Source organism: Peromyscus californicus, unplaced genomic scaffold (assembly GCF_007827085.1).
Source record: "Peromyscus californicus insignis strain IS unplaced genomic scaffold, ASM782708v3 Scaffold_22__1_contigs__length_63687245, whole genome shotgun sequence".
Classification (NCBI taxonomy): domain Eukaryota; kingdom Metazoa; phylum Chordata; class Mammalia; order Rodentia; family Cricetidae; genus Peromyscus; species Peromyscus californicus.
The window spans coordinates 14046019-14072012 of record NW_026294525.1 but is presented as its reverse complement, the minus strand read 5'-3'; the positions used below and the strand labels follow the sequence as shown (position 1 = coordinate 14072012).

General features: G+C 41.1%; 2 protein-coding genes across 2 annotated transcripts in view; both read right to left on the bottom strand.

Annotated features, from left to right (window-relative positions):
* Positions 1 to 1102: 1102 nt before the first annotated feature.
* Positions 1103 to 25994, bottom strand: part of Rgs17 (regulator of G protein signaling 17) — a 94314-nt gene continuing 69422 nt past the window's right edge. Inside the window, exons 3-5 of the mRNA XM_052750931.1 lie at positions 15561 to 15650; positions 10624 to 10858; positions 1103 to 8523 (exon numbers count right to left, since the gene is read on the bottom strand). Of these exons, the coding sequence (XP_052606891.1) occupies positions 8335 to 8523; positions 10624 to 10858; positions 15561 to 15650 (514 nt within the window). The 3' untranslated portion in view covers positions 1103 to 8334. The remainder of the gene's footprint in view (positions 8524 to 10623; positions 10859 to 15560; positions 15651 to 25994) is intronic.
* LOC128118372 (FMR1-interacting protein NUFIP1-like) lies at positions 10868 to 14166 on the bottom strand. The gene has a single exon (XM_052750930.1). The coding sequence runs from the start codon at positions 13586 to 13588 to the stop codon at positions 12809 to 12811; it is 780 nt and encodes a 259-aa protein (XP_052606890.1). The 5' UTR covers positions 13589 to 14166; the 3' UTR covers positions 10868 to 12808.

Genomic DNA, 25994 nt, shown 5'->3' with positions numbered 1-25994 from the left:
TGTCGTCACCTACACATCATTCCCCAGCTTTCTCACGATTTCCTGTCTCACGTTCGGGTCCATTTCAGTCCAATTCTCTATTGCTCTTTCACTATGCTCTTGCTCCGCTCCCCCACAAATCCATGTTAAAACTAACAAAATACAACACAAGGAAGCCTTCAAAAACCTGCTTTCCTTCTGCTCTGAAATTTTTCCTCACAGGGGGAGTACTCACTTAGCTTGCTCAAGGCTCAGTCTCCAGCCTTACAATGAAAAGTATCAAAGGCCTGTCTCCGGTGTCCATCTCATCCTCCTAACTGCTAAATGATGCATTTGCAGCTTCGAAAGACTTAACCACAGCCCACAAGAGACGTGGATAACAGGGAGTGAATAAATACAGCCAAACCAGTCTTGGGAAAGCAGGGCTTGAAGCTCAGTGTATGAACTCTACAGGATTACTAGCTGTTTTTTTTTTTGGGGGGGTGTTGTTTTTTGTTTGTTTGTTTTTATGGTGGTGGTTCACTGCTGATCAAACTATCTTCATTGCAGAACAAAATGGTAAAGAATGGGTACTCTTAAAGTGAACTAATTAAAACTATTAATTACAAAATTCCCCCCAAAATCCTGAATTTTGCATCATATCTAATCAGTCCTTAGCATCAAATACACAGGTACTGAAGTGAAAAAATAAAGTGGCCCTTCAAACAACAGCAAGCAATTCCAGTACCTCAAATTTCCCTTATCCTTGTGTATTCAAGTGACACTATGTAAATGTTGAGTTGTAAGATGGAGGTTGAGACCAGTTTTATTGCTATTCTGACCTGAGTATAGAAAAGTAGTACCAGGTGGTTTTCTGTTAGGAAAACTTATTTCTAACACTAAACTCAATTTTGAAGTTATTTTTTTCTGCCATAGAAATTATGGTGAGAGTATTTTGAATTTAGTGTGAGAAATCCCTCCACTGCACTCTTCAAGATATCAGTTACTTCAAGAATATATTTTATTACTTATAAAAGGTACTCTAATGTCACATAACGATGTAAAGAATCCACCAGAAGTCATTATACTCATTTTATACTCAGATAGTGGTAGGCCAATGAGCAAACAATAACTTGTCTAAGGATACATGGAGAATTCTTTATTAATTCAAAACATTTTAAGAAAATCAGTGTAATGCATATGCATTTTACAATAATATCCATAAATCTCCACAATATAGTTAAATGAAAACACCTGTTATTTGATTTACTTTGAAAACTCAGATACACTTAGAGACTTCTGAGTTTTCTTACATTATTGTCATGCTCAAATCTATTACATGGTAAAAATTGTAGCACTTCCAGGAAGTCTATTATTGTACATAGGTAAATGATAAAATCTATTCAATGGAATAAAAATGCAGAAAAACAAACATCAAGAAAAGAATCTGGATTATCTATTCAGTTAAGAGTACCCACAGTTACTTCAGTATTATGAAATAGCCAAGCATGGTTACTCTTGCATTCATGTACCCAGAAACTTTTCGTGGTCCACTAATAAATATATTGGTGGAATACAAAATATGGAAATAGATTACTAAATAGAATGAGCATGGAAGTAAGAAATTGTACATGTTCAAGACGATAAATTTCACAGAATCAAATTCATGAAAATACTTTTTAGTATTTTGCGAACTCTTTAAAGTCAGACACAAGAAACACTGTGACGAACAGGCTAAAGCTAGAGGGGCAACATCAAGTCTTCCACACCACTTCAGCGTTGTATACATTGCTCAGTGGATGGTACACAGGAAAGCATTAAACACGAGTAATAAATAACCGCTTGCTACAATTAATGAGACTAAAATCTTCAAACCCAGCATGTGCGTAAGTTCTAGGTAAGTACACAGGGTGTGTCAGGGAGAGGGGAATCAGTTGCGCTTTTAAGTGAATATTCAAGCTAACACTGGTTTGGAATTTGACCCATGTCACTCCCTCACTCATCGCATGTTCTTTATAGTATTTGGTAGTAATCCTTTAAAAGAGCCTAGTATTTTGTGCTAAGAAGTCTGCCAAAATTGCTTTTGTTGGTTTGTTTTTCTTGCCCAGTGTAAACAGTCTGTTTCCTCCAAGACACCCTCTTGTGCGTGTGTATTACTTGACAGCAGAGAGGCTGCTCTGAACAGGATGCTTCAACCAGGCGATAGGTGAAAAACAACAACAACAACAAAGAGAAGCCCAAAGCAAGAGTCGTTAGCCTGCTGGCATGTGCCTTTGATATCCTGTAATAAACTTGGCACTCTTCGAGGATGGACAGGTGGCTCAGCAGTTAAGAGCACTTGCCGCTCTTGCAGAGGACCCTGATTCAGTTCCCAGCACACACATGGCGGGGGGGCAGGGGGAGCTCAAAACCATCTGTAGCTCCAATTCCTGGGGACTCTTTTGGCCTCTGAGGTGCTTCATGCATATGGTCACATATGTACATGTGGACAAAACACTCACACACATAAAATCAAAATAAATCTTTACAATAGCAAGACAAGAATAACACTATTCCTTCTAGAAAACAAAAACTCCTATCTAAACATACACACACACACACACACACCAAAAAACAAAACAACAACAACAAAAAACCTAGACAAATCCCAGCAGAGCGATGCTCTGCACAATAGAAGTCTGCTTCCTCTCAAAATTGTCAAGGTTCTGAAAGATACAAGAACACTTCTAGAAAGTCACAGCTGAAAGGAGCCACAGGCGAGGTAACAGCAAATGGTCACGTTGTTACCAGATGTAGGGGCAGAGAGAAGACATTGGGTAAAGCATCTGGTATTGGAGTGGAGTACAGACTCCATGAGTCAACATTACTCTTTAATTGTAACTAACGCTGTCACAGGTGTAGAGCACATGAGGCCATTCTGGACTGTCTTTGTGATCTTTCTATAAAGGCTGAAAATACTCTAAAATTTGATGAAACACGTAGCCACTGTTATCCGTCTTTCCACTCACAGTTTCATGATAGAATTGACAAAATCACACTACGATTAAAAAGATTGTTTTGTAATGGTGCTTTATGAAATTACATTTATCTCTATCATCCACTGACATACTTGGTATATTGGTAACTAACTTGATTTTTATATTATTCCTATCCTTGGGAATGTTGATTTTATTTCCTATGTCTCCATCTTTGAGTGTGTGTGTGTGTGTGTGTGTGTGTGTGTGTGTGTACGTTCATATTTAGATTTTGCAAATATGTTTCAAATAATAAACAAAGAAAGTAGAATAGAGAGCACAGGGAAAGTCGCTGGGTAATAAATGAGAACAAGATATTGCTGTGGGATGGTCTGTATGTCAAATTATTCTGATTGGTCAATAAATAAAACACTGATTGGCCAGTGGCTAGTCAGGAAGTATAGGCAGGACTAACAGAGAGGAGAAAAGAAAGAACAGGAAGGCGGAAGAAGTCACTGCCAGCCGCCACCATGACAAGCCACATGTGAAGATGCCAGTAAGCCACAAGCCATGTGGCAAGGTACAGATTTATGGAAATGGATTAATTTAAGCTGTAAGAACAGTTAGCAAGAAGATATAACAAAAACATCTGTATGAAAATGTTGTAATGAAACCCTTTTTTGTATGCTAACCTAAAAAATTTTAAAGGAAAAATTTGGGGGAAAATACATTAAAACGACATTGACTACAGACCTTCCTAAAAAATGTGACTATTACTGGCCTGCAGAACTCTGATAAATTATCATACGCAATACCATTGTTCCCATGACCATGCCACAATTAATATTCTTCCTGTTCAGATGAAGAGACAGACTCAGAAAGGACAGTGACTTTTCTACCATCTCTGGATACCACTTGAAATCAGTTTGGTCATTTCAAAAGGAGGTGTGCCCAAGCCTAAGACAATTTAATTATCAGTTTAAAACACGTATCTCTAACTATTTAAAAAGCTGAAATGCTGTAATGAGGATATAAATCAACAGAAAAATTTGCAGCAGAAAACATTTAGCACAAGACATGAGGGGGACTTGAACTTCAGTTTGTCCACATGACATTAAAATGTTGGTTATCGTTATCAGTACTTTTTGATAACTGCTTTCCCCAATGCAGAGCTTTTATCACAAGAATCGAATGAGTCCCCAGCCCCATCTGCCCAACTAAAGCAACACCCACTTCCTCAGTGTTCTCACTAGAAATGATGGTCTGGAATATTCACTTAAACTGATGGGGAAAACATGTCACTTATGGCTGTTTAGGACTATATCTGTAAGAGTAATATTTTTTTAAACATACACACAACCCAAAGTTTGCTGCTGGGAGCAATGATATTAAAATCTTGCAGATACATTCTGAAGTACGGTCTCAGATGTTTTAGTGGTAAATGTTGGCAGTTGTGGCAAGTGAAGAATTATTAAAATTATTACACGTGGGATACTCCTTTCTAAGGTTAGCATTGTATATTGACATTGTATATTTAAAAGCAGAAAAGAATACCCAAAGAGTCGATTTCCTTTGGAAATTGGTCATTAACTGGCAATCTAAATAGATAGGTAAGCCAATCTTTTGACATTCTTTCTTATTTCAAAATAATACATAAAGCATAAAGTATTCAAAATCTATGTTATGTCGGGTTCTAAGTATATCTGCTAGCTGTTTAAAAACAAATTGGTGGTTTTTCAAAAGGTTATTTTCCTATGATTTATTTTAAGTTCCTTCCATTTAAAAATCTTCACCAAAGCACCTGATTTTTTTTATTTGTTTTGAGTGTAGTTTCCACAATTACAATGTGACTTTTTCCAAGAAGGTTAAAAAATTATAGAGAAAAAAAAAAAGAATAGACTTAAATTAAGATTCAAGTATTATTTTAAACCAGCACAATAGGGAGAGACATGTATTTATTTTCAACAAATAAGCCTTTATCTAGTTCTATAGTCCTTTGACACTGAACTATCAAATAAATGTAGCACACACTTTATAGTAGGAGGCATTGGAGGGCACTTAACATCCCAGGCATGGCGACTCACTGTGAAAACTGGTTATATATAAATATTGTATGGATTTTTTAAAGACCATATTATAATTTTGACTTTTGCGTTTCACAATTTCAGTATCAAAATCCTGTTTTGCTCATATTCCTATGTGCCTTGTCATATTGTCAGAGCATCTGTGATAACCTTGGATAACATCATAATAAGCCAGAAAGAGAAGAGTCATCCATCCAGTGTTAGCATGTCTATTTGGAAGATCCACCTCTGAAGACCTCTGTTTTCAAGTCACCTCTGTATACATCATCTACATCACCTACTTTTCTTTCCATAATAGATACGCCTATAGATAGGTACTATAGAAAGTGCATTAACCTCTTCTGTGTATTAGCAGATTCTAACAACATACTAAGTTATCTTGGTAATTTAAAACACAAGGTGCTTCATTTTAAAGTGCTAGTATTTCCCCCAGGGAGCTATTTACTCACTAGGGATGAAATCAAAATTGAATAAAGCAAATGTTGTGCTCTTGAAATGGTGGCAGAGACACCAGTTGAGGGCTTTTGTTTGTTTATGATAGCTCTGTGATTTAAACTGAAGAAATCATACCGTACTATAAAAACCGGCATAGTTATAAGTCCACAGACACAACCTTCCAAACTTGAAACATTCTGGAATGCAATAAGGAACCCTCTCCCCTGAAACAGGAATTTAGCACAGAACTGCTCACACGGCCTGGCTAATGACACGGACTGTGCAAATGTGCTCTAGAACCTTCTCGAGGAAACTTCTTAACCAGGGCTCCAAAAAGACACAGCAACTTTGAAATGCAAACACGGCAAATGCCCAGCTTAGAGACGAAGCCTCGTTAAGGAGGCCCTTAACTTCTACATTTGGTAAAATATTAGCTGCACTGTCAGTCAGACAACTCACCTCATCGTCCAAGGCATCTTGTAAAGCTAACCCATGGGAGTAAGTCACCAGCGTCCACAGTAACAACAGGAATAGAAAGTCTACATCAGAAACAACTGTGCATGCAGGGAGTCAGAGTATATTACATATCTCCTGGTACGTGACCAGCTCATTGTGCCTCAAACACAGAAACACGTATGATGCCATACTATACATGTGTACACTCACAGGAGCATAATAAACATTAATCAAGAAAATAATTAAATGATTCAGAATGGTGGGACTTCACAATAGAGGCAACGATGCCCCTTTTAAGTTTTCTTGACTCTTTAGGAAAAAATAGGATTTTTTTTCTGTAAACATCTTCATAACTATCTTTTTCTCAACGTATTACTGAAGCTATTCAAAGAGTAAATATCTAGGTGACATGAATAAAGCACATCTTAAATACACTAACACTTTCAGAAAAAGAAACACAGGCATTTGTTAAAAGATGACGATTATAAATACTTTCTATCTGCACTTTAACTATGTGTTCATAAATAATGTATTTAAAAGTGCTGAACATGGTAGATAGTCAGCGACGCCAGTGTAAACAGAACGCTTTGTTTTCGACTCTGCAAATTGTTTTCAAAATCCCATTTCGTCAAACACTGCAACAGTTAAAATATTTGCATAGGGAATAGGTAATAGCCCTTTTAATCATAGCTCCTGAATTCTATATAAGTTAGAAAATCATACTCACTTAAAAAACAATTCTTGAAATGTTTTAAATTTATGGAAAAAGAAACATGATGCCAACCTTTCAAGTAAAATAAATTTAAAAAGAAAACTCCAAACTTTTCTTTTTAAAAAAATATGTTTAATAAATTAAAAAAATGAGAGGTAGTTAAAAAATGACAAATAAAACCTATAATTTAAATATCATCCTTAATATAAGGCCAGTATTCTCAGTGGATATAAATCTTTTTAAATCTTCCTTTTTTTTTTTTAGATTACTCAACATTATACTCATTGAGTTTAAGATTAAAAAAATAGTCTCCAGGGGATATTGATATTGAAAGATAAGACCTTGATATAAATATGACATTGATTGTAATTTTGGTTTTGTGCACAATACGACACTGTTCTGAAGGTCAGAAATACATGCCAGGGTCAGGTGAGTATTTCATGTAAAGAGTTAATGTAATTACAAAAAATAATATTGGCAGCTAAAATATTTAAGCACTGTACTGCCTTTTAATTGTGCATGAGGGTTAATTGTTTTTAACAATGTTAAAATAAATCTTTCTTGAGATACTACATGAAAACAGTTAAGGTCTGACGTTGGAGGTTTTCTTCTTCATAACCCTTTATAAAATGTTGCTTAGGAAAAACTTAAGCTTTTCACTGGATTATACGTTCAAGGCAAATATGCCACATGCCAGATGCAATTCCTCGAGATGTTTTCACAGTGCTACATGTAGGCATTCCTCACTAGATCTTTTGCTTTATAGTCCCAAACTGGATTAGCAAGCACATTATTGTTTTCTTGCTGACATACATAAGTTTACACGACTAATTTAGAACTGGAGAGCCATTCTTTAATAAATTAGTTATAGTATTGGACATTTGATATATACATAGACTCATTTCTTCTTGTATGAAATACCTAAAAACAGTATCACTCTTGTGTTTTTCAATGAGACAGGATATCTTCAGACGATTTTGTGCTTTTTAAAATTTTCTTATCACTATTAGGTTTTGTTGTTGTTGTTTTCTTTCTTTCTTTTCTTTTTTTTTAAACATAGCAAACTCTGCTGTAATGAAAATGCCAGAGTTTGGGCAGTGAACAACCAGAGGGCTCTCAAACTAAGATCCATCCACAGGCAGAGATGATCAGCTAACTTTTTCTTTCCATGTACAGAAAAATTGGCTTCAAAGTCCCTGTACTAAACATAGTATGTAGCATGGTTAAATGTCACTGTTACATGTTTAAAATAGCCTTTTTTTTTGTATCAGATTATGCTTAAAAATGCAAACCACAGCCAATTTGTTGGCAATTGTTTCTAAGAGACCATATTGCACAAAAGTCCTTAAATACAGATATAAGGTATGCTACTGATGAAATAGTACAGCTAAGTGGCAGACAAAGCAGTTGTACTTTGCACATGCGGCCTCTGGAGATGCACTAGGAGACTGCTCAGAGGACTAGGAACACAGTTTGCTTGCAAGGAGAACAAGTGTTGAATAAACAAACTTAATTTGGCAATTCACTGTCTCGTATAGACTTTTCTCCAAACAGAATCATGGGTAACCTCGATTAAAAATGGAGACAAAGACCCTCACGATTGTCTCTTGCCAGCAGCCCGAGGGTGCCAACCTGTAGTTCTCCAGGAACTCAATTTCTGGTGTCATTTAACTACTTATATTTCCCATCCCAGCCCTCTGAAATGATTTTTTTTTTTTGGCCTTTCCCATGAAAATTACGATTCAGAAGAAGAGTTGGCAGTACTTTCCACAAAGGCTTTGTAGATCTGCGAGTTCAAGAATCTTGGGAAAGAATCCCTGTGCATCAGGGTATAGATCTGGAGCTGGGCATCTTCATACATGTGAGGGCTCGGGTCCAGCAGGTTCTTGTTGATCACCTCCCTAACTCGAGAATCCAGGCTGACCTAAAATGGAACAACAACAGATTATGTCCGTGTAGTTTGCAAAGGACATCTCAGAGAGATTTCATAGATGAAGTCTGATACTCACGACCCCAGAGACTGTCCTTCAAAGGCTAAATAATGATTTGTGATTTCTTCCTTCTGATGTGGAATTAAACAACACCGAAGAAGAAGAAGAAGAAGAAGAAGAAGAAGAAGAAGAAGAAGAAGAAGAAGAAGAAGAAGAAGAAGAAAAGGAAGAAGAAGAGAGAGAAAAGAAAAGACCAATTTGGCTCACAGAGATCTTGGCTTCTTCGTGTTTATCTTCTCCATGTATTATTGAGTGCCAGTGCCAGAGAATAATCAGAATGTTATTCACCACCCCCTCCTTCCCTGTGATTGTTAGGGTGACTCTGTTGACAATTGGGTACAAATCTGAAGGCAGAAAAGAGTTCCCTGACCAAAATCAGCACACGTGTCATACATGGTACTTAATAGTTTCATATTCCAAAGGGTCTCACCAAGTGAAGGCAGGCGGGGCACAGACCATGAAAGAGCAGAGAAAAGCAGAAACAGAGGTAGCTGTACAGTCCTAATCAGGTGGCGCCATCTGGGAAACATCTTTAAAAGATCTCTACAGAGCAGAAACTAGGATAATGAAGTATCATATTTAATAAAAGAGTATTAGGAAGTCAGAATACTCAATAAAATTACCAATGCAGTGTTGCTTTAAAAATATACAGAAATTAAACTCAGAAAAAAAAAATCCAGTCATCCATCACATGCCACTATTACTGGGCAATTTACCTGGGACACAAAGGACATGTTAGGAAAGTAGGAACAGAAAAATAGCACTAAAGCCATGGTTAGGGGAACAGATCAAATGATCTATCCTAAAAGACCATATTAGAAATAAAACCTACAAATGTAGGAGGCTCCGATCCCCAGCCCAGCCAAAGGAGGAGGAGAAAAGAAAAACCGTACAGGAGACAAAAAAATCATCCAGAGTGTTGATTGCTTCCTACTGTGACCACGGTATTGTGGTGCATGGGTGACTGTCTCTTAACACACACAGCCTTTTGTGTTTATAGGCAAACACCTTGGCCTAAGCATGTTGTAAGGGCCTTGATTGTGGCTTCTTTTCTCCTTCACAGACAGGACTGTGTGTTGTCTGCACAGATCTCAGAATGAAGCTACGCAGATCTCATCATGTTCCTGAACTCAGCAGACACGTGTGTTAGATTGATGGATAATCCGAAGGGCAGCTTGCTAGATTTGTCAGGAAATGGAAGCCAGCAATTAGTTTCTGCAGTCTGAACTACCCAATTTATGCATAGAAAAACGTATCCATCCCTTAGCTGGACTGATTACACGTTCTCCTTTGTTGGGAATTCTCTTTTTAAACACACATTTTGTAAGTGAGCTCTTTACTTCTTTTGGCTTTTCCACGCCATATGAATTCACTGCCACCAACCCCTGTGGGTGGGTGGGGCCCCTTGTGAGCTTCAGAAGCAGGAGACAGAATAATCCCCAGAGCATGCAGGCTGGGGGAGGGGGAGGGACTCTAGGTTTGCTCCAAAAACTCCACCTCAGTGGTAACGTAGAAGGGCAATTGAGGATGATTCTTAATGAATGTGCAACTATATATATATATATAAAAATTTATGTGTGTGTGTGCACGCGCGCGCGGTGCGTGTGCGCAATAGAGCGCGTGCGCAATGGTGCGCGCGCGCGCGCGCGAGCACACACACACACACACACACACACAACACACACATTCCTGGGTAGGCTTCAGTGATTGGCTTTTTAGACAAATGACCCAGGGGACTCTCAGATACACGGCCTGAGCATCATGCTTTGGAAAGCATCACCCACTTCACAACATAGCGGCTTGCTTCTGCATGGCGTTAGTTCTGGAAAGCAAGTACCTGTCACAGACTGTGAGGCCAGCGATGAACGAATGAATGATCAAAGCACCCTGGGGAGACCCGGCCTTCAACGTGTCTAGGGCGACTCTGAACAGAAGCTCATTAACCTAGCCAGAGAGATCTAGGCACTCATGTTCTCAGAGTGGGCCCTTTAGAGCCGCCCTGGCCTCAGGTGCCCACCTCAGCGTTCTCTTACCTCTTTCGGCGATAGGATAGAAATGTAGTCCTCATAGATCATCCTGGCCTTCTCTTCAACCACTTTTTTGTTCTGTTCTTTCTTCAAGTCTTCGCAGGCTAGCCAGAAGAGGAGGTTCTCTTCGCTGTATTCTGTTCGGAGGAACTCTCTGAAAAGATTCCGTCCCGCAGGAGCCTTCATCATTTTGTCAAAATTTTGAGACCAGGACAAGACTTCCTCCGCAGTGGGGTCTTGGCTGCAGAGAGAGGGTGAAGAAGCCATTAGAAGCAGCAGCGTCCACGTCCACCTGCGAATGCTAGCAGGGAAAGGAGCCGGTGGTTGGAAATCCTTAGTCACGTGCTGCCCTCTAATGGCCGCGTCTCGCTACTCCGCCCGGCTTGATCTGGCAAGCCATCTGAGGGACTGTATCAGTCCTGAGCCTCGCTGGACAAAGGAACCCAGGGGTGCAAGAGGCAGGGATGGGAGCCACGGGTTAGAAGGGTTAGAACCGTAAGGAGTTATATACCCCAAGCCCATAGCTGTCGGACGGTCCTACGGAATCCTGCAAGGGGTGATGTTTCCGAGCAGTTTGTTGTAAATGGACGGGAACATTCTGGGAATAACTTTTCTCTCTACCCCAGTTGCATGGTCTAACCGTAAGAAAGAGCTGATTTTTCATTTCCAGGATCCATTTCTTATTATTGACACAACCTAAAATAAGAATACGTTTTGTGCCACACCAACTCCAGTGTCGTCCGTGTGACATAAACAATTATGTCTATAATAGCTGACGGGAGATACGTGTCCCACGGGACTAAGCTCCCTAAAGGTCCCTGACAGAGTGCCCGTGTTATGCCTCCCTCTCGAAGAAGACGTGCTTCACGGATCATGAGCTCCCTGGGGTTCTGTATAACTGCTTTTCTGATAATGTTCTAATTAATCTATGAAGCACAGCCAAAATTAATGAATGCTTGGGTTGCGAACTATGAAGGAAAGGGGAAGCTGGACATAGATCTTAATCAAATATAACAAAATAAACTATTTTTTTAAGACCCCAAGCCACTAGGTAAAAAAAGTATAATAGTTCAGGCACCTCTAGGGAATGAACACTCACCCACTAGGAATCCTTTAGGAATCCCAACTAAAATGATTTATGGTAAAAAAACAAAACAAAACAAAAAAAAACCGTTATCTCATAGGAGACAGATGGTGGGCCCCTCTGTTAAAAAAATTCAACATGAAAAACTTAAAGACTACAACCAAACCCCTTCCCCTTACAGGCATAAAAGTATAAGAGTCCATATTCCAACAGATAAAAAGATTTTATATTAAAAGAGATATGTAATAAAAAAACTAAAAAAAGACTTAGGGAGGATCTACAACATCCAAATTGGCTAAATGGGTCATAAAAACCAAAAAAAAAAATAAAGATACATAATAAACTAGAAAACGGCTGAGCTAAAGATAAAGGACACAGCTACAACCACAAAGAAGCCTACACAAGTCTAGGGACTGTACTAAGTTTAAAAAACACAGACTGCTTTTTGGGTCATAAAGTTCTTATGGGTGAAGGGATATGTCTAGCGCTGATTAATAACTGTGTGCTTGCTTTTATTTTTAAAGATGATGTGATTACATTATTGCCAAGCTCTCGTTGTTCCTTGTATGACTTGATAGATTTCTTTTCTATATATAAACTACTGATTTACAAAAGTAAAATTACAACAGATTCAAACCACTTGTAAATGTGTTGTCTGTCATTCACCGAATCCTTGCCTTCCTGACTACCCAAGCCGTGATTCTCCTACGGTCATGGTACCCCTGATGGGCCAGTCCATGACAGTTTTGTACACTTGTCACAAAATGCCCCCAAATGCTCAACGTATTCCTTAAAAAGCAGAGGACTTTTAGAAGAGTATGAAGGATTTTTCTGGACAACTGTTTACAATAAACACCACTACTTTATTGCCCAAACCACCAGGCACTGATCTATTTGCCCCCACACCAAAGAAGAAGAAGCACAAAGCTTGGAGATTTTTTACTTTTTATTTTATTTTATTTTTTAAAGACCAGCGGTGCATTTATTTGCATAAAGCCAAAGGTCAGACTTAAAATCCAAGCTAACAGCCATGAGGCTTACAGTTTCACACTGATTCGGTCTTGAAAAGGTCTTGGTTTTCTCTGCTTTCGAGGATGCTGCTCTCTTTCATGCTTCACTTACATCTTCAGTTTTCACAGAATCAGTATTAAGTCCAAGAAAGTCTTTTTTTTTTTTTTTTATGATGTACCGAACACACTGCAAAATCACATTTCTTTCATGTCGAATGTCTGGAGCCAGAAGCATTTCCAGGAGGTATGGGTGATGTGTTCTTGGTTCAAATAGCGTGTGGTAGTAACCTTTTTTCCTCTTAAGGGCTATCTTCCTGAAACCCATCCTCTGGCTCTCCCACTTGGCTCCTGCGACAATTCTACCAGCTATTTTAACATTTTGTCTTGGACTCTTAGGAGGACTGCTATGGAGAACATGGTTTTCTGTAGGAACATCTGCTTCAGTCTTGATAGGGATTTCTTCCAGTTCACTCTCTGACCCCGAAACACTTCCTGAGCTGCTCATCAGTGAACACAGTGCTGGTGTCTCCTCCTTAGGTACTACAGTCCTTTGTGGTTTCTCCTCCTTGTCAGACTCAGAGTCACTGCGTATCAAAGTACCGAGGGGGTCGGCGGATGGAGCTGCAGGCTTAGAACCTCTGGCACGATTGCCCAGGCCAATGGCTGCTCTCTGTCTAGCCCCACCATTTTTCCATCTATGATGTTTACCAGGACTTCTGATTTTTGCCATCTGGGAATGTCGGGACATGCCTTTCATTTTGCCATACTGTGTTGTTGTCAAGACTTCTCCTCTCTTTTCTTTTTCAAGCTGTAACTTTTTCTTTCTTTCAATGTTGGCCAGAGTTGGGGTAGTTTTTTCCTTCTTTCTTCCCTCCATCTTGCAGCCTCTTCTGGAGTGTCTAGCTTGATCTTCCTCATACCAGGAGCATGCATATTCTTCCAATGGAACTGGACAATCTTCTCATGTGCACTAAAGGAGCAATCTACCTCAGGGCATTTTGTATGTTCAGATATGTGTATGTCATATTTTTCTTGAATTTTAAAGCCACAATCACAGGTATCACAGAAAAAGTGGAAAACTGGTTCCTTTCTTTTCTTCTTTTTCTGTTTTCTGTTTTGGGGCAAACTGAAGTTATTGAGTTTTGCATCGTATGTTCGTGGAAAATAAGACTGTGTAACCGAAGTGTAGTAGTAGGACGTGGGATACGTAGGGAAACCATTAGGAGACAGCCCCCAGTACCAAGGCGGCGAGGCTTGGAAATTCCAGGCCGGCTGGCGGCTGAACTGAGGTTGTACATCCAGCGGAGGAGCCTGGGCATCGAAGGGAGGCTGCGCCGCGGGGAGAATCTGGGAGAATCTGAGCATCGAACAGGGGAAGCGCTCCAGAGAGAGGTTGAGTCTGCCTGTGGGGCTGTCCCATCTAAGGCTCAGACTCCGCCGCCGCTGGGGACAACAGAGGAGGCGGGGGGGGGGGGGGGGGGGGGGGGGGGGGGCAGCATGGCCCAGTACACCCAGTTGTCCTGCTGTGGGGCAGTTTCGCTGGGAGTCCCCAGCGTGGAAGTGGCTCTGCCATGCCACCTAGCAAGTGGAGAGCCCAGCGTGCAATTGTGACGCTAACATTAAACATCCTTTTTTAAAAATTTTTAAGATGATGCAGAATCTTAGTTTTTAACTCAAAATATATTTGGTTAGGAGGCGTATTATTTTACTTTTGTTAATTTTCACCAGGTATCTTAGATCGACTTGCAGCTGGCCCATAATATCTGAAGCTCTTCAGTCATTTACAGTATTAAATTTGGGGCTGGGGAGATGGTTCAATGGGTAAAGTGCTTTCTATGCACGAGAACCTGGGTTTGAATTCCCAGGACTCATGTAAAAGCCAGGGAAGGTGACGTGCTCCATGCCCCCAGCGCTTGGGGTAAGGGGTGGAGATAACCAGATGCCAGGGGCTCACAAGGAAGTAAATTTAGCAAAAATTTGAGCTTGAGGTTCAGTGAGAGACCCTGCTTTAAAAAAAGGTGTTGGGTGGGTGGGGTGGAGAGTGATAAAGGAAGTCACTTGCTGCTCACCTCTAATATCCACACATACACACATGGGAGAGCACACCCACACACATGTGCATATACACATCCACATAACATGGACATACACAAACAACACTATCAATAAAAAAATTAAATGTACAGCTGTTTAACATCACAGTGAAACTCATATTAACACTTGTATAAAAAGCAAAAAAGGATGCTTTATAATTATGTGAACCGTCAACTTATAATCAGGTTTTCTCCTCTAAAATTGCCTTTCAGTTTCTCATTTTGGAAAGACTTGGCTGAAGACTGTTCTGGCGGTTATAAAACCAGGAGCTGGCTGGGTGGCTGTTTTTAACTGGTTGATTTTGGTAATCCAGTGTGTGTGTATATGTGCATGTGCATACATGTGTGTGTGTGTGTGTGTGTGTGTGTGTGTGTGTGTGTGTGTGTGTGAGTTCATGTGCATGTGTGTGTGTGTGTGTGTGTCTTTGTGTGCATGCACAGGTGTGTGTATGTGGTGTCTAGATTCTTATACAATGAAGACAGATTTTAAAATATTTCCAGCCAAGAGAAGTAAAAGTCAGTAACGCGTGCAATAATCTTTGCTGAACTAACAGAGAAAGATAAACTGGGACAATGCTTGGCCTTGTAACACAGTTAATAGAAAAACCTGGTCAAAGCTATTTGCAGCCGTAAGATCTTCCAGGCCGAGTCGCCACTCACTTCATAGAACCACAAGAGATGCTGCCTTGGCTTGGGGTGCACACAAGTGCACACACTTACACCCAGAAGAGACTCCAGCCCGGCCTCCACACTCACCACTCCTCCAGGACCTGGATGCTCTCCATTTTTGTGGTGTGTGAGGGTCTCCCCGCAGCGTCTCCTCTTTCCTCATTCCTGACGGTGAGGCTGTAAAACGTAACACACTTCGTCAAGGGAATCGCAAAAAGCCAAAGGACAGTATCACTTTCTCAGGAGAAACAGATCACAGGAGATTTGACTGCCAGCCACGTGGGATGATTTAAAATGCAGGAAGAGGAATAACACTTTTATAGGATGGTGGTGAGTGAGAGTTGGTAAGTCTGTACCAACTTAAAAAAATCATAAAATCAATCAGAATCCTCACATGGGTATCATTATCTATTCTGATTTCATTATTACATAACTTAAATTACTTAAATTCTTTTACATAATTGTACCTTTATAACCTCAACATTGGACATGCTTTCATAGTTGACATATTGTTGTGTTACCTTTAAGAGTGGAGAGTCATTTTGATTTTTGCTTAGTTCTGTTGAGTTTTTCTCATTTATTTTCTCCCTATTAGTAGCTAAGAAGATAGAACACACCAGAAGCCAATACAGACTTAGATATCTTTGTAGCATCCTTCCCGTCAAGCCATAATTTTGTCAGCAATACCATCCTTTCTCCAGTCCCTAAAGTTTGAGCAACTGGATTGGGTTCTATGTCAGTCAGTCTCCAGGGTCTTGGGAGAGACAAGGAGACAATTTCAAGGATGTGGAGCAGGAGCCCACTGGGTGAGTGTGATGGTTACTTTTCCATTGTCATCTTGGCAGGGTCCAGAACCAGCTGGGAGATGGGACTCTGGCCATACCTATGGGGGAAATACTTTGACTATGTTCATTGATATGGGAAGACTAATTTTAATTGCGGGTGGGGCCATTCTTCAGCTAGAGGCCCTGGACCTTCTGAACACATTTGCATTCACCCCCTCTGTTTCCTTACTATGGGTGTGACTAGACAGTTGGCTCAAGCTCCTGCTAACTTGACCTCGCCACCATAAGGGACCGCACCTTGAACTGTGGGCTAAAATAAGCCCTCTTTCCCCTACGCTGCCTTCGTCTGTGTATTCTATCATGGCAACAGGAATCAAGCTGAGGCGGTAGAAGTGACATAGAGTGAGATCCTGGGAATTAGGAAAGCCCCATGTGCTGTATTAGAACAGTAAGAACTGCTAGATTAAGGTACACTGCAGCTTAACGGCGCCTTGGGGGTAGAGACCAGGGTCAAGGGGAAAACCAGAGATAGTGGGGGTGACCAGTAGATATTAAGGGAAGGTAGAATGCTTCCAGGACTTAGCTGGTTAAAGCGCCTGCCCGGGAGAGAGATGGTGGGAGGATGACTCAGTGGTCCTTCCTCAGTAGAAACTCAAGCTCCTGAGTTAATAACCTGATATTGCTATCCAGAAGATGATGGGCTTCATGAGACCCCATCAGAAGCAAATGAAGGTCCTATAACATCTCTTTCATCGGTTCATTCATTCGTGTACTACCAGAGGCAATGGAAGTTTTCTTTTGGTGACACCATTCTCTTTGCATTAATGTTATTATTATCCCCATTGTACAGGTGAGGAAAGTAGAGGTCAGAGTGGTCTGGTAAGTTGATCACAAACAGAGTGCTAGCTGTGTGGTAGGGCTAGAGTTTGAGCCCTATAACCTGCATTTTTACTGAGTGACTACTACATACACCAGGCCTTCTGTTAGGCATCTCCATCATAAACCACTAAATAGGGCTGTGGTAGAAAGGGAGGCTTTGGAGTTGAGGAGGTATCCATGAGTATTCTTCTCAGCCTAGAAAGTCTGGCTAGAGACTTTGAGACATGAGAGATGGTGTCTCATGAATACATTCTTGACTCTCAGGTTGTGGGAGGGGAAGATGGAGAGAATGCAGTGTAGAGAAGAATCTAAAGAATTCAGGTTCCACAGGATGGTGGTGGCAACCATCTTTAATCCCAGCACTCTGGAGGCAGAGGCAGGTGGATCTCTGCGAGTTTGAGGCCAGCCTGATCTACAGAGCAAGTTCCAGGACAGTCAGGGATACACAGAGAAAGCCTGTCTCGAAAACAAAGAAAGAAAGAAACAAACAGAATTCAGGTTCTTACCAATGAGGCCAAGCTACCTTTGAGTCTGACTAGGAGGATCCTTTAATTAAAAACACCATAAACCTCAAAGAAAAAAAAATTAATAGTGAAGTAAAGGACATTTTCCTCCTCCCTGTCTTGGGGGCGGTGGCAAGCTTGCTGGTATCGGAGCACAGGAGAATGTAAACCTCTGAGAAAAGTGGCATAGTCCAAAGAGTCCAGAAAGCCGCTGCTTCCAAGAGGCCCCAATACTGGCAACACTCCCAGGACTTGAACAGCGTAGGTTTCAGTGCAGCCGGGGGAGCGGGACTGAGAGACAGCCGTGGTGCCCAGTTTAGTCTCAGAGTGTTGGCACTGTGGATGTGCCTGATGCCCGAGGTAGCCTCGCAAACGGTAGCAAAGCCTTCGATACCTGCAATCCATTTAGGTATGGCATGTGTCATTCATGAGAGTCGTGGGTTACTCTTTGAGTGAAGGTGTTTCTCTGAAATTTGAGTGGGTGTCTGGGTGAGATACACTGCCGACATTATTCTGTCAAATTTTCCCCACATGTATCAAATATACACTTTTTGTGACTTTTATAAAAGCTCTTATTGAGATAGGAAGTCACTCATTTCCATACAGTGTCCCAGAGAATGTACCACACAAAACCCAGGTCACGGCTCATTTTCTGCAACATGTCTTAGAAATTTCTTTCCTCTGTGCCTCTGCTGTAGAGCGACCAATCTGGAGTCAATGTGCATGAATCATACGCTTCTGAGCATAATCCTGGCTCTTGTGTCTATTCCTGTGATGTTTACAAACATCTCAAATGCTAGCATATTAGAGCCATCAGCATAAAATATTGGATTGTGTTTACATCTCTCATTTCTACAGATGGTAAAATATGGACACACATTTGGACTAAATCTAGTTATGACAGGAATTCAGTAAATGCTTAACTGTTCACCATGGGTACCATTCTTAATTTCATACTGGGCACAGAATTAGCCTTCAATAAAAAAAAATTGAACATAAGCAGTGGTAGCCTAGGAAAATAGACAAGAATCCCCCAGAGACAGCTGGCTGGGTAAACTAGTCAAATGGGTGAGTTATGGGCTTGATTGAGAGACCCTGACGCAAAGAATAAGTTGGAAAGTAGATTTCTGACATTAATTTTGGGCTTCCATAAGTCTGTGCATGTGTGTGCTTCCTCATGCAAACACACACATACACAACACACACACACACACACACACACACACACACACACACACACACACACACACGCATCATGTAGAGATTGAGATGGAGAAAATGAGGAAGAAATTGTTGCTGGTCTGCCTGCCTGTCCGGATACTGACACATCTCTTATTTTCACTTTGTTGTGCTCTAAAGATTCATGGGCTTGGGCTGCTTTTAAAGGTAACAATATGGTTCATATTTACTCAAACTTCTCAGTGTTCTACATCTTTGAAAAGGTTAAAAAGGAAGACCCCAAACATAAGAGTTGTGAGTTCCCCAAAAGATGTGTGTGTTGTCAGTTTGACAGACTCTAGAATCAGTGGGAGATGGGGCCCTGGGCATGCCTATGGAGGGTTATATTGATTATATTAGTGTAGGGAGACCCAACTTGATTGTAAGTGGGACTCTTCTAGAATCTTCTAGAAGATTCTAGACTATATAAGACGGGGGAAGTGGGTTGAACATTAAGACACATTCATTGTTATTTCTTGACTATGGATATGACATGACCAGCTACTTGAAGCTCCTGATATGTTGATTTCCCTGCCATGATGGACTATAAGCCGGAATCAACTGTTCTCTCCTTAAGCATGTGGTTTTTTTTTTTTTTCCTTCTTCACTTTCAGGTAGGTAACATTTTAAATGAACATTCCTATCTTCCAATCCAAGACACAAGGAGAGTGAGACACACCCATAGTGAGCACTGTGGGAATATTCATCAAAGCCTACATACTTTAGGGAAGTGAAACATCAACAACCCAGGCTATAGCTACCAAAGCAAGCATGGAGACTTCATCGAGACTCTCAGGTCTGGTGCCCTGAAGAAGGGAGGAAATACATCTAGCACATTTCAGAGAATAAGAAGAGTGGGCTCTATCTATGGATGGTGGACTGTTTGTAAGCATCAGTATGGATAGTGGGGGGTGGGGGGGCACCTGAAGCGGTGGCTTTCTTTACTGTTATCAGAAACAGCGCACACCCTATTTTGGAAAGCGGTTGACTCTTGTAAGAAAACAATCAGTCCTTAGAAACAATGCTTGAAGAAAGTGGCGAATAGCACGAAACCTTTGTGGTAGCCATGGTGATGCTGGGATAGCAGACGATCACATGCATTTATGCAAAATCAAAATGCATGTGAGGAATCAGTAAAGTGCACACATAAAGATGATACTCTCCTCAGGTAATAGGGGTTAGATTACTAACCAACACCATTTCGTGTGCAAGGACGCACTTGCTCAGCCGACTCCCACACTGCCCCCCAACTGCATCAGGCTGGGGTGGACACCCTCTGACTTCTGGCCTCAGGCAAGCTTTGCTCGGTGGTATGACCACTGCCTCTTCTTATAAAAGCTGTCCAGGATGATTTACCTTTATAGTTATTCACAAAATGAGCTGGTCTTAAAGAAAAGCTATGGGGGGCGGGCATATCAGACCGCTAAGTGCCCTTCTCCACAACACAGGGCACTCAGAACACACACACCAGACACAAACAACACTACAGTCTCCACACAACCCCCACACCCACCCCAGAACACACACTACACTGAACCAACAGCAAACAAATCATGAACACACCAAAGTCAGTCAGCAGCCAAGGATGCCTTCCACTTAGGTAGAGAATAAATTAGTTTCAAATCTAGGATGTAGGCATTTCCATATTTATGTTTTTGTAATATAACTTGGTTTTGAGTAGCATGTTGAGAACAAAGAGTTTGAAATTTGTGTCTGGAACTGTCATGGAACACAAATTACAATTTTAGCGTGTTTAACGAAATGTTAAAGAAAACAAAACTGCTGGGCTTGAGGATATAGCCCAGTCTGGAACGGCTGCCTAACTGACATGCATGAAGGCCTGTGTTCAATTCCCAGCACCACACAAAACAAGGCGTGGTGGTGCATGCCTGTAGCCCCAACACTAGGGAGCTGGAGGCTGGAGAATCAGAGTTTGAAGGTTAACATTGGCTATATAGCAAGTTTGTTCAAGGCCAGCCTACACCATGTAGACCCAGTCTCAAGAGGATCAACCAATCACACCCCACCACAACCCAAAGACTCTTATGTTTTACAATCATATATCATGTAACGAAATAAGAACTCAGGTTTAAATATCTAGAGTAAGATAATATGCTATTAAAGTTCCTTCCACTAGATGGCTGTGTTACCTTTAGAAATACAAAAGTTAAGTCAGAAGAAAGGCAGAATCTGAGTGTAGTTACTCTTTTTTGGAAAAATAAATATTTTCTTTCATGTAAGACATCTTGATGATTCTGTCATTCCAAGGAGTTTGATAATAGTTCCGTTTTCTATGGATGTATTAATCAAGATGGAAGAGGAGGGTGGGGTGTATCTTCACCTTGAGCTGTGTGTGAACATGGGGTTATATCCCCCTTTCAGTTTTCAGAATGAATACTCCCTAGCCCAAAGGCTCTTTATTTGGAAATACTTTAGTCTTAAAAGATGCTGGCATTGCTGGTGTGCTGGTGCAGGCCTTTACTCCTAGCGCTCAGTTGTGAGGCAGAAGGCAGGTGGAGTTCTGAGTTTGAGTCCAAACTGGTCTCAGCGCAAGTTCCAAGACAGTCAGGGCTGCAGGGAGAAACCCTGTCTTGAAAACAACAAACAAGAACCAAGCGATGCTGGCATAATCTTATTAACGTTGTTAGTATGCCTTCCAATAGCAAGTCATTCTGCACTGTATGTGGGTATGGAAAACTGTAGCTTGAGTTTTCCTGCCTGGCCCACAGTCAGGACAAATCTCTCTCACCTGCCAGTCCCACAGACGCTCAGACCCGACCAAGTAAACACAGAGACTTATATTGCTTACAAACTGTATGGCCGTGGCCGGCTTCTTGCTAACTGTTCTTACAGCTTAAATTAATCCATTTCCATTAATCTATACCTTGCCACGTGGCTCGTGGCTTACCGGCATCTTCACATGCTGTTTGTCATCGTGACGGCTGGCAGTGTCTCTCTGACTCAGCCTTCCACTTCCCAGCTTTATTCTCCTCCTTGTCCCGCCTACACTTCCTGCCTAGCCAATGGCCAATCAGTGTTTTATTTATTGACTAATTAGCAACACACTTGACAAACAGACCATCACATAGCAGAAAACAGTCACATATACTTAGAGAGGGGTTTAGCTAACAGGCAGTGGCTAAAACCTTTTTTAAAAAATATTTTCAGTGTTTTAAAAGAGCCATTGTAAGAGTAGATTCTCCCACATTACTTTAATTTCAGCTTAGCTCGGGCATGAAGAATTGCTTTGTGCCAGGCATAGTGACACATGCTTTTAATTCCAGCACTTGGGAAGCAGAGGCAGGTGGATCTCTATGAGTTCAAGTCCAGGCTCATCTACAAAGTGAGTCCCAGAAGTGTCAAAACTACATAGTGAAATCGTATCTTGAAAAACATAAAAAATAACAAACAAACAAACAAAAACACTTATTTTGTTTTAATACATGAAAAACATTTTTTTTGAGCCTGACTCAATTTCTCTTTGTTCTTGATCTCTCTCCAATATATACACATGCTTTTATAGATAGGTTTTAAAAATATCATTTTTATCTGTATAAAATTTTATTTCAAACCCTAAAACTGGCATTTTAGGTTCATTGACAAGCATTTTAACTTGGGAATCTCCAACCCCTTTCAATAAGAAACTACACGTTCAAAATCTAGATCTATTGTGTAAGCTGATATTCAGTTAGAGGATCAAAGTTTTTTATTTGGCATGAAGAGCAAATCTCTATTTTTCCTTAAAATGAAGAGAATTACAGGGCCAAATACATAGATGATAATATAAGCTACAAGCCAGCCATTGGGCTTGTCTTCTAGTCTCAGAGAGGTTGCAAAACAATTGTAGGCTTCTTTTTCAACCATGGTCATTTTCTTTGCAATGTATAAGTAAGTTAGTGGATGCTTTTGTGGAAACGCAAGTCCCTTGGGTTGAGAAGGCCAAATCAGCTCCCATTTAGTGAACACTCACTGTCTTGGAAACGGTGTGTGAGTAATCATCCTACTCTAAATGTATTTGGTAGACTGGAGCTCAGGCGTGTGATTCGGTTAGTGTCCTTGTTAGCTTCATGGGGGCAAAGGTTACAACGCTAACACATGTAAGAAATGATTCTGAGAGTGGGCAGGGGCACTTATTTACTCCCCACTCATACCTTGACTGGGACTCCCCAGTTACTGTGCCTATGATTTTCTGTAGAATGGACGTGGGGGAAATCTTTGGGGTCACGTATGATCGACAGTAACAATGTTAAGCTGCAGGGGAAATTAAGTGAAGTATATGGAATTTCTGAGGCTCTGAGGGTCTTCTGCCTGGGTGGTGCACCCTTCAAGAAGATTCCAGTTAACCAGGGAACCCAAGAGAAAAAGTACAGTCATAGAGAATGCAGAAATGGTGTCTGTTCTATCCCCCCGGCAACACGTTGAAGAGTACACTGGCAGGCACACAATGGTCAAATCTCACTATGTCCGGTTAAACCCCTTGCACACTGAGACTTGTGGAGAGGTCAGAATAACTTCAGTTAGGAATCATTCGTGCCAAGACTGGAGGCTAAAAGCCTCTTCTAGCTACACTAGGGCTGGGAAGTAAAACTCCTGCGATACAAACTTGGGGACCTGAGTTCCAGTCCCAGCACCCATGTAAAGATGTGGTAAACAGCTGTTGTAATCCCAGCGCGGGCGAGGCAGAGGCGGGCGAATCCCTGGGGCTCACTGTCTTGCTAATCTAGCCTCATTTTTGAGCACCAGGTGGCAGTGATAGGCTGTATTTCAACAAACAAGGCAGATGGTTCTTGGAGGACGACAACTGAGATTAAGTTCTGGCTATATATATATATATATATTATATATATATATATATATATATATATATATATATATATAATATATATATATATTATATATATGCACACGCGCATACACGCAGGTTCACACACATGCAAACGTATGTGTGCACACACAGATTAGTTTATGTTCTTAGTCATCCACGCTGTGGGATGTTCTGTAGGGCAAATGTGTTGCTCTGATTGGTCAATAAATAAAACACTGATTGGCCATTGGCTAGCAGGAAGTATAGGCGGGACAAGGAGAATAAAGCTGGGAAGTGGAAGGCTGAGTCAGAGAGACACTGCCAGCTGCCACGATGGAGTGTGTATCTACGTAGTTTGTTCTTCTCTCCTACCACCTGGGGATTGAACTCAGGGCCTCAGGCTTGGTGGCAGGTGTCTTTTACCCACTAAGCCATCTCACCAGGCTATTGGTCTAGGATTCTCAGCTTCTTTACTTGAGGGCCACACTTGAGGCTGTCCTCAGAGGGGACTACCTTTCCATGTCGCATCTACTCTCCTCTTCCCCCTACCTTCAGTGGCCCTCCTCTTCATGCTGCTCTACCTGGTACCCAGCACTGGTCCTCTAAGGAGCTTCTCAAAGGCTACTTCTCCCTTACATGCCTCAGGGCAAGGTGGTGATGGAGAAGGGCATCTGAAGCCTCTGATGCTATGCCATCTGACCTCTCTCCCACTCCTTTCCTCTCATGGCACTGCCCACTGCACACACCTCTCTCTTCCTGTCCCCATCTCAGGGTACTCATGTCACATAAATCACTATTGCTGTCCCCAAGGAGTTTGCTAGGCCATTTTCTTTGTTCTACACTGAACTAGCTAAGTATATAGCAGGTGTCTTAGCTCCCAAGGTGGCTCCCCCCTTACCCGAGCTGACTCAAATTAACCACCTCTCATTCGCTCTTACTGTATCATCATGCCCCTTTTATTCTCCTGAATATGCTCTGCATGATACTTTATTATTTTATTTCTTTCCTTTCTGTTGGAAATCTAAATTGCGCAATGTGAAACTTAGAAAATATTCATCCTTAAAAAGATTCATTAATTTTTATTTTATGTATGTGGTTATTTTGTCTACATATTTGTAACTACACTGAAGGTATGCCTGGTGCCCGCAGACGCCAGAAGAGAGTGCCAGATCCCCCGGAACTGGAGTTAGGGATGGTGGTAAGCTGCCATGTGGGTGCTGAGTGCTGAAGCAGGATCCTCAGCAAGAGCAACAAGTGTTCTCAATAACTGAGCCATCTCTTCACCCACAGAAAAATATTTGCTTTTGTTTTTTGAAGTAAATGAAATTTCAAAAATGGTAGGGAGAATATACCTGTGATGGTCACAGGTCAGCTTAGTTTTATCATTCTGACAGCTTCACCATAGACCGGAGCCTGTCAAATCTGTTTTATATGTGACCCAAAGCAGCTATAATACCAAACTCTTTAAAAGGATAACCTGGTAATCAAACCAAGTACTGGTGCCTGGATTGCCTAATGACTTTGTTCTTTGTCACCATGGAGACAGGAAGAACATGGTGGACGAATTCAGATGCCAACAATGGATACTTGAGCAATTGTAACCTTGTGATTTAATGAATGAATGTTCTATAGATGTTCCAGAGTCCTAAATGCCCACTCTGGCTGGTGTCTGTGGTCTATGAAAGCTATGACCCTCTGGTAGCTAGTTTCTTCACATAACTGATAGGAGCTATTCAGGAAATTCCCCCATGTCATTGTGGGATGGCATTTCAAGCCTAGACCTCTGTGCAAGCTATGTTCATGATGATCCTGTTACAAGTGCTTTGGAAACTCTGTGCAGAGCGAAATCATTTTACAGGAATAGATTATGCTCCATGCGAGATGAATCAGCTCTCTGAGGGTGACAGGTACACAGGAGACACTTATTCACCATTGCCTCTAATGAGATGATTCAGCTTGCATATTGTGAGTCTCGGTATTTCCAGGGAGTGATTTCTTCACCATGGTGCAGACTTGGATTCTTGTTTTCCTTTTCAAAAAAATATCCTTTGGCTTTGAAAGCATGCATCTTAGTATTTCCATTGGCAGGGAGCTCAATGGTGACAGCATCGGAGGATAAAATAGGACATTCTTTTTGCACTGTTTTGAATTACAGAGACTGTGGTACTTGTTAAAAATGGAGGGCGGGACAACCAAAAGCATGTTTATGAAGGTCTCAGCATTTACTTAGTGCTCTATCCCACGGTCTAGGAATTCTGGGAACTAATGCTTCTAAAAGAGAGACAGTTTTAGTTTCAAAGGACTAGGTTATTTACTAAATTTATTCTGTGAC

What these genes read in the sequence shown, in the direction of transcription:
- LOC128118372 (XM_052750930.1), bottom strand. Translation starts at nt 13,588, where the DNA reads ATGGAGGGAAGAAAGAAGGAAAAAACTACCCCAACTCTGGCCAACATT.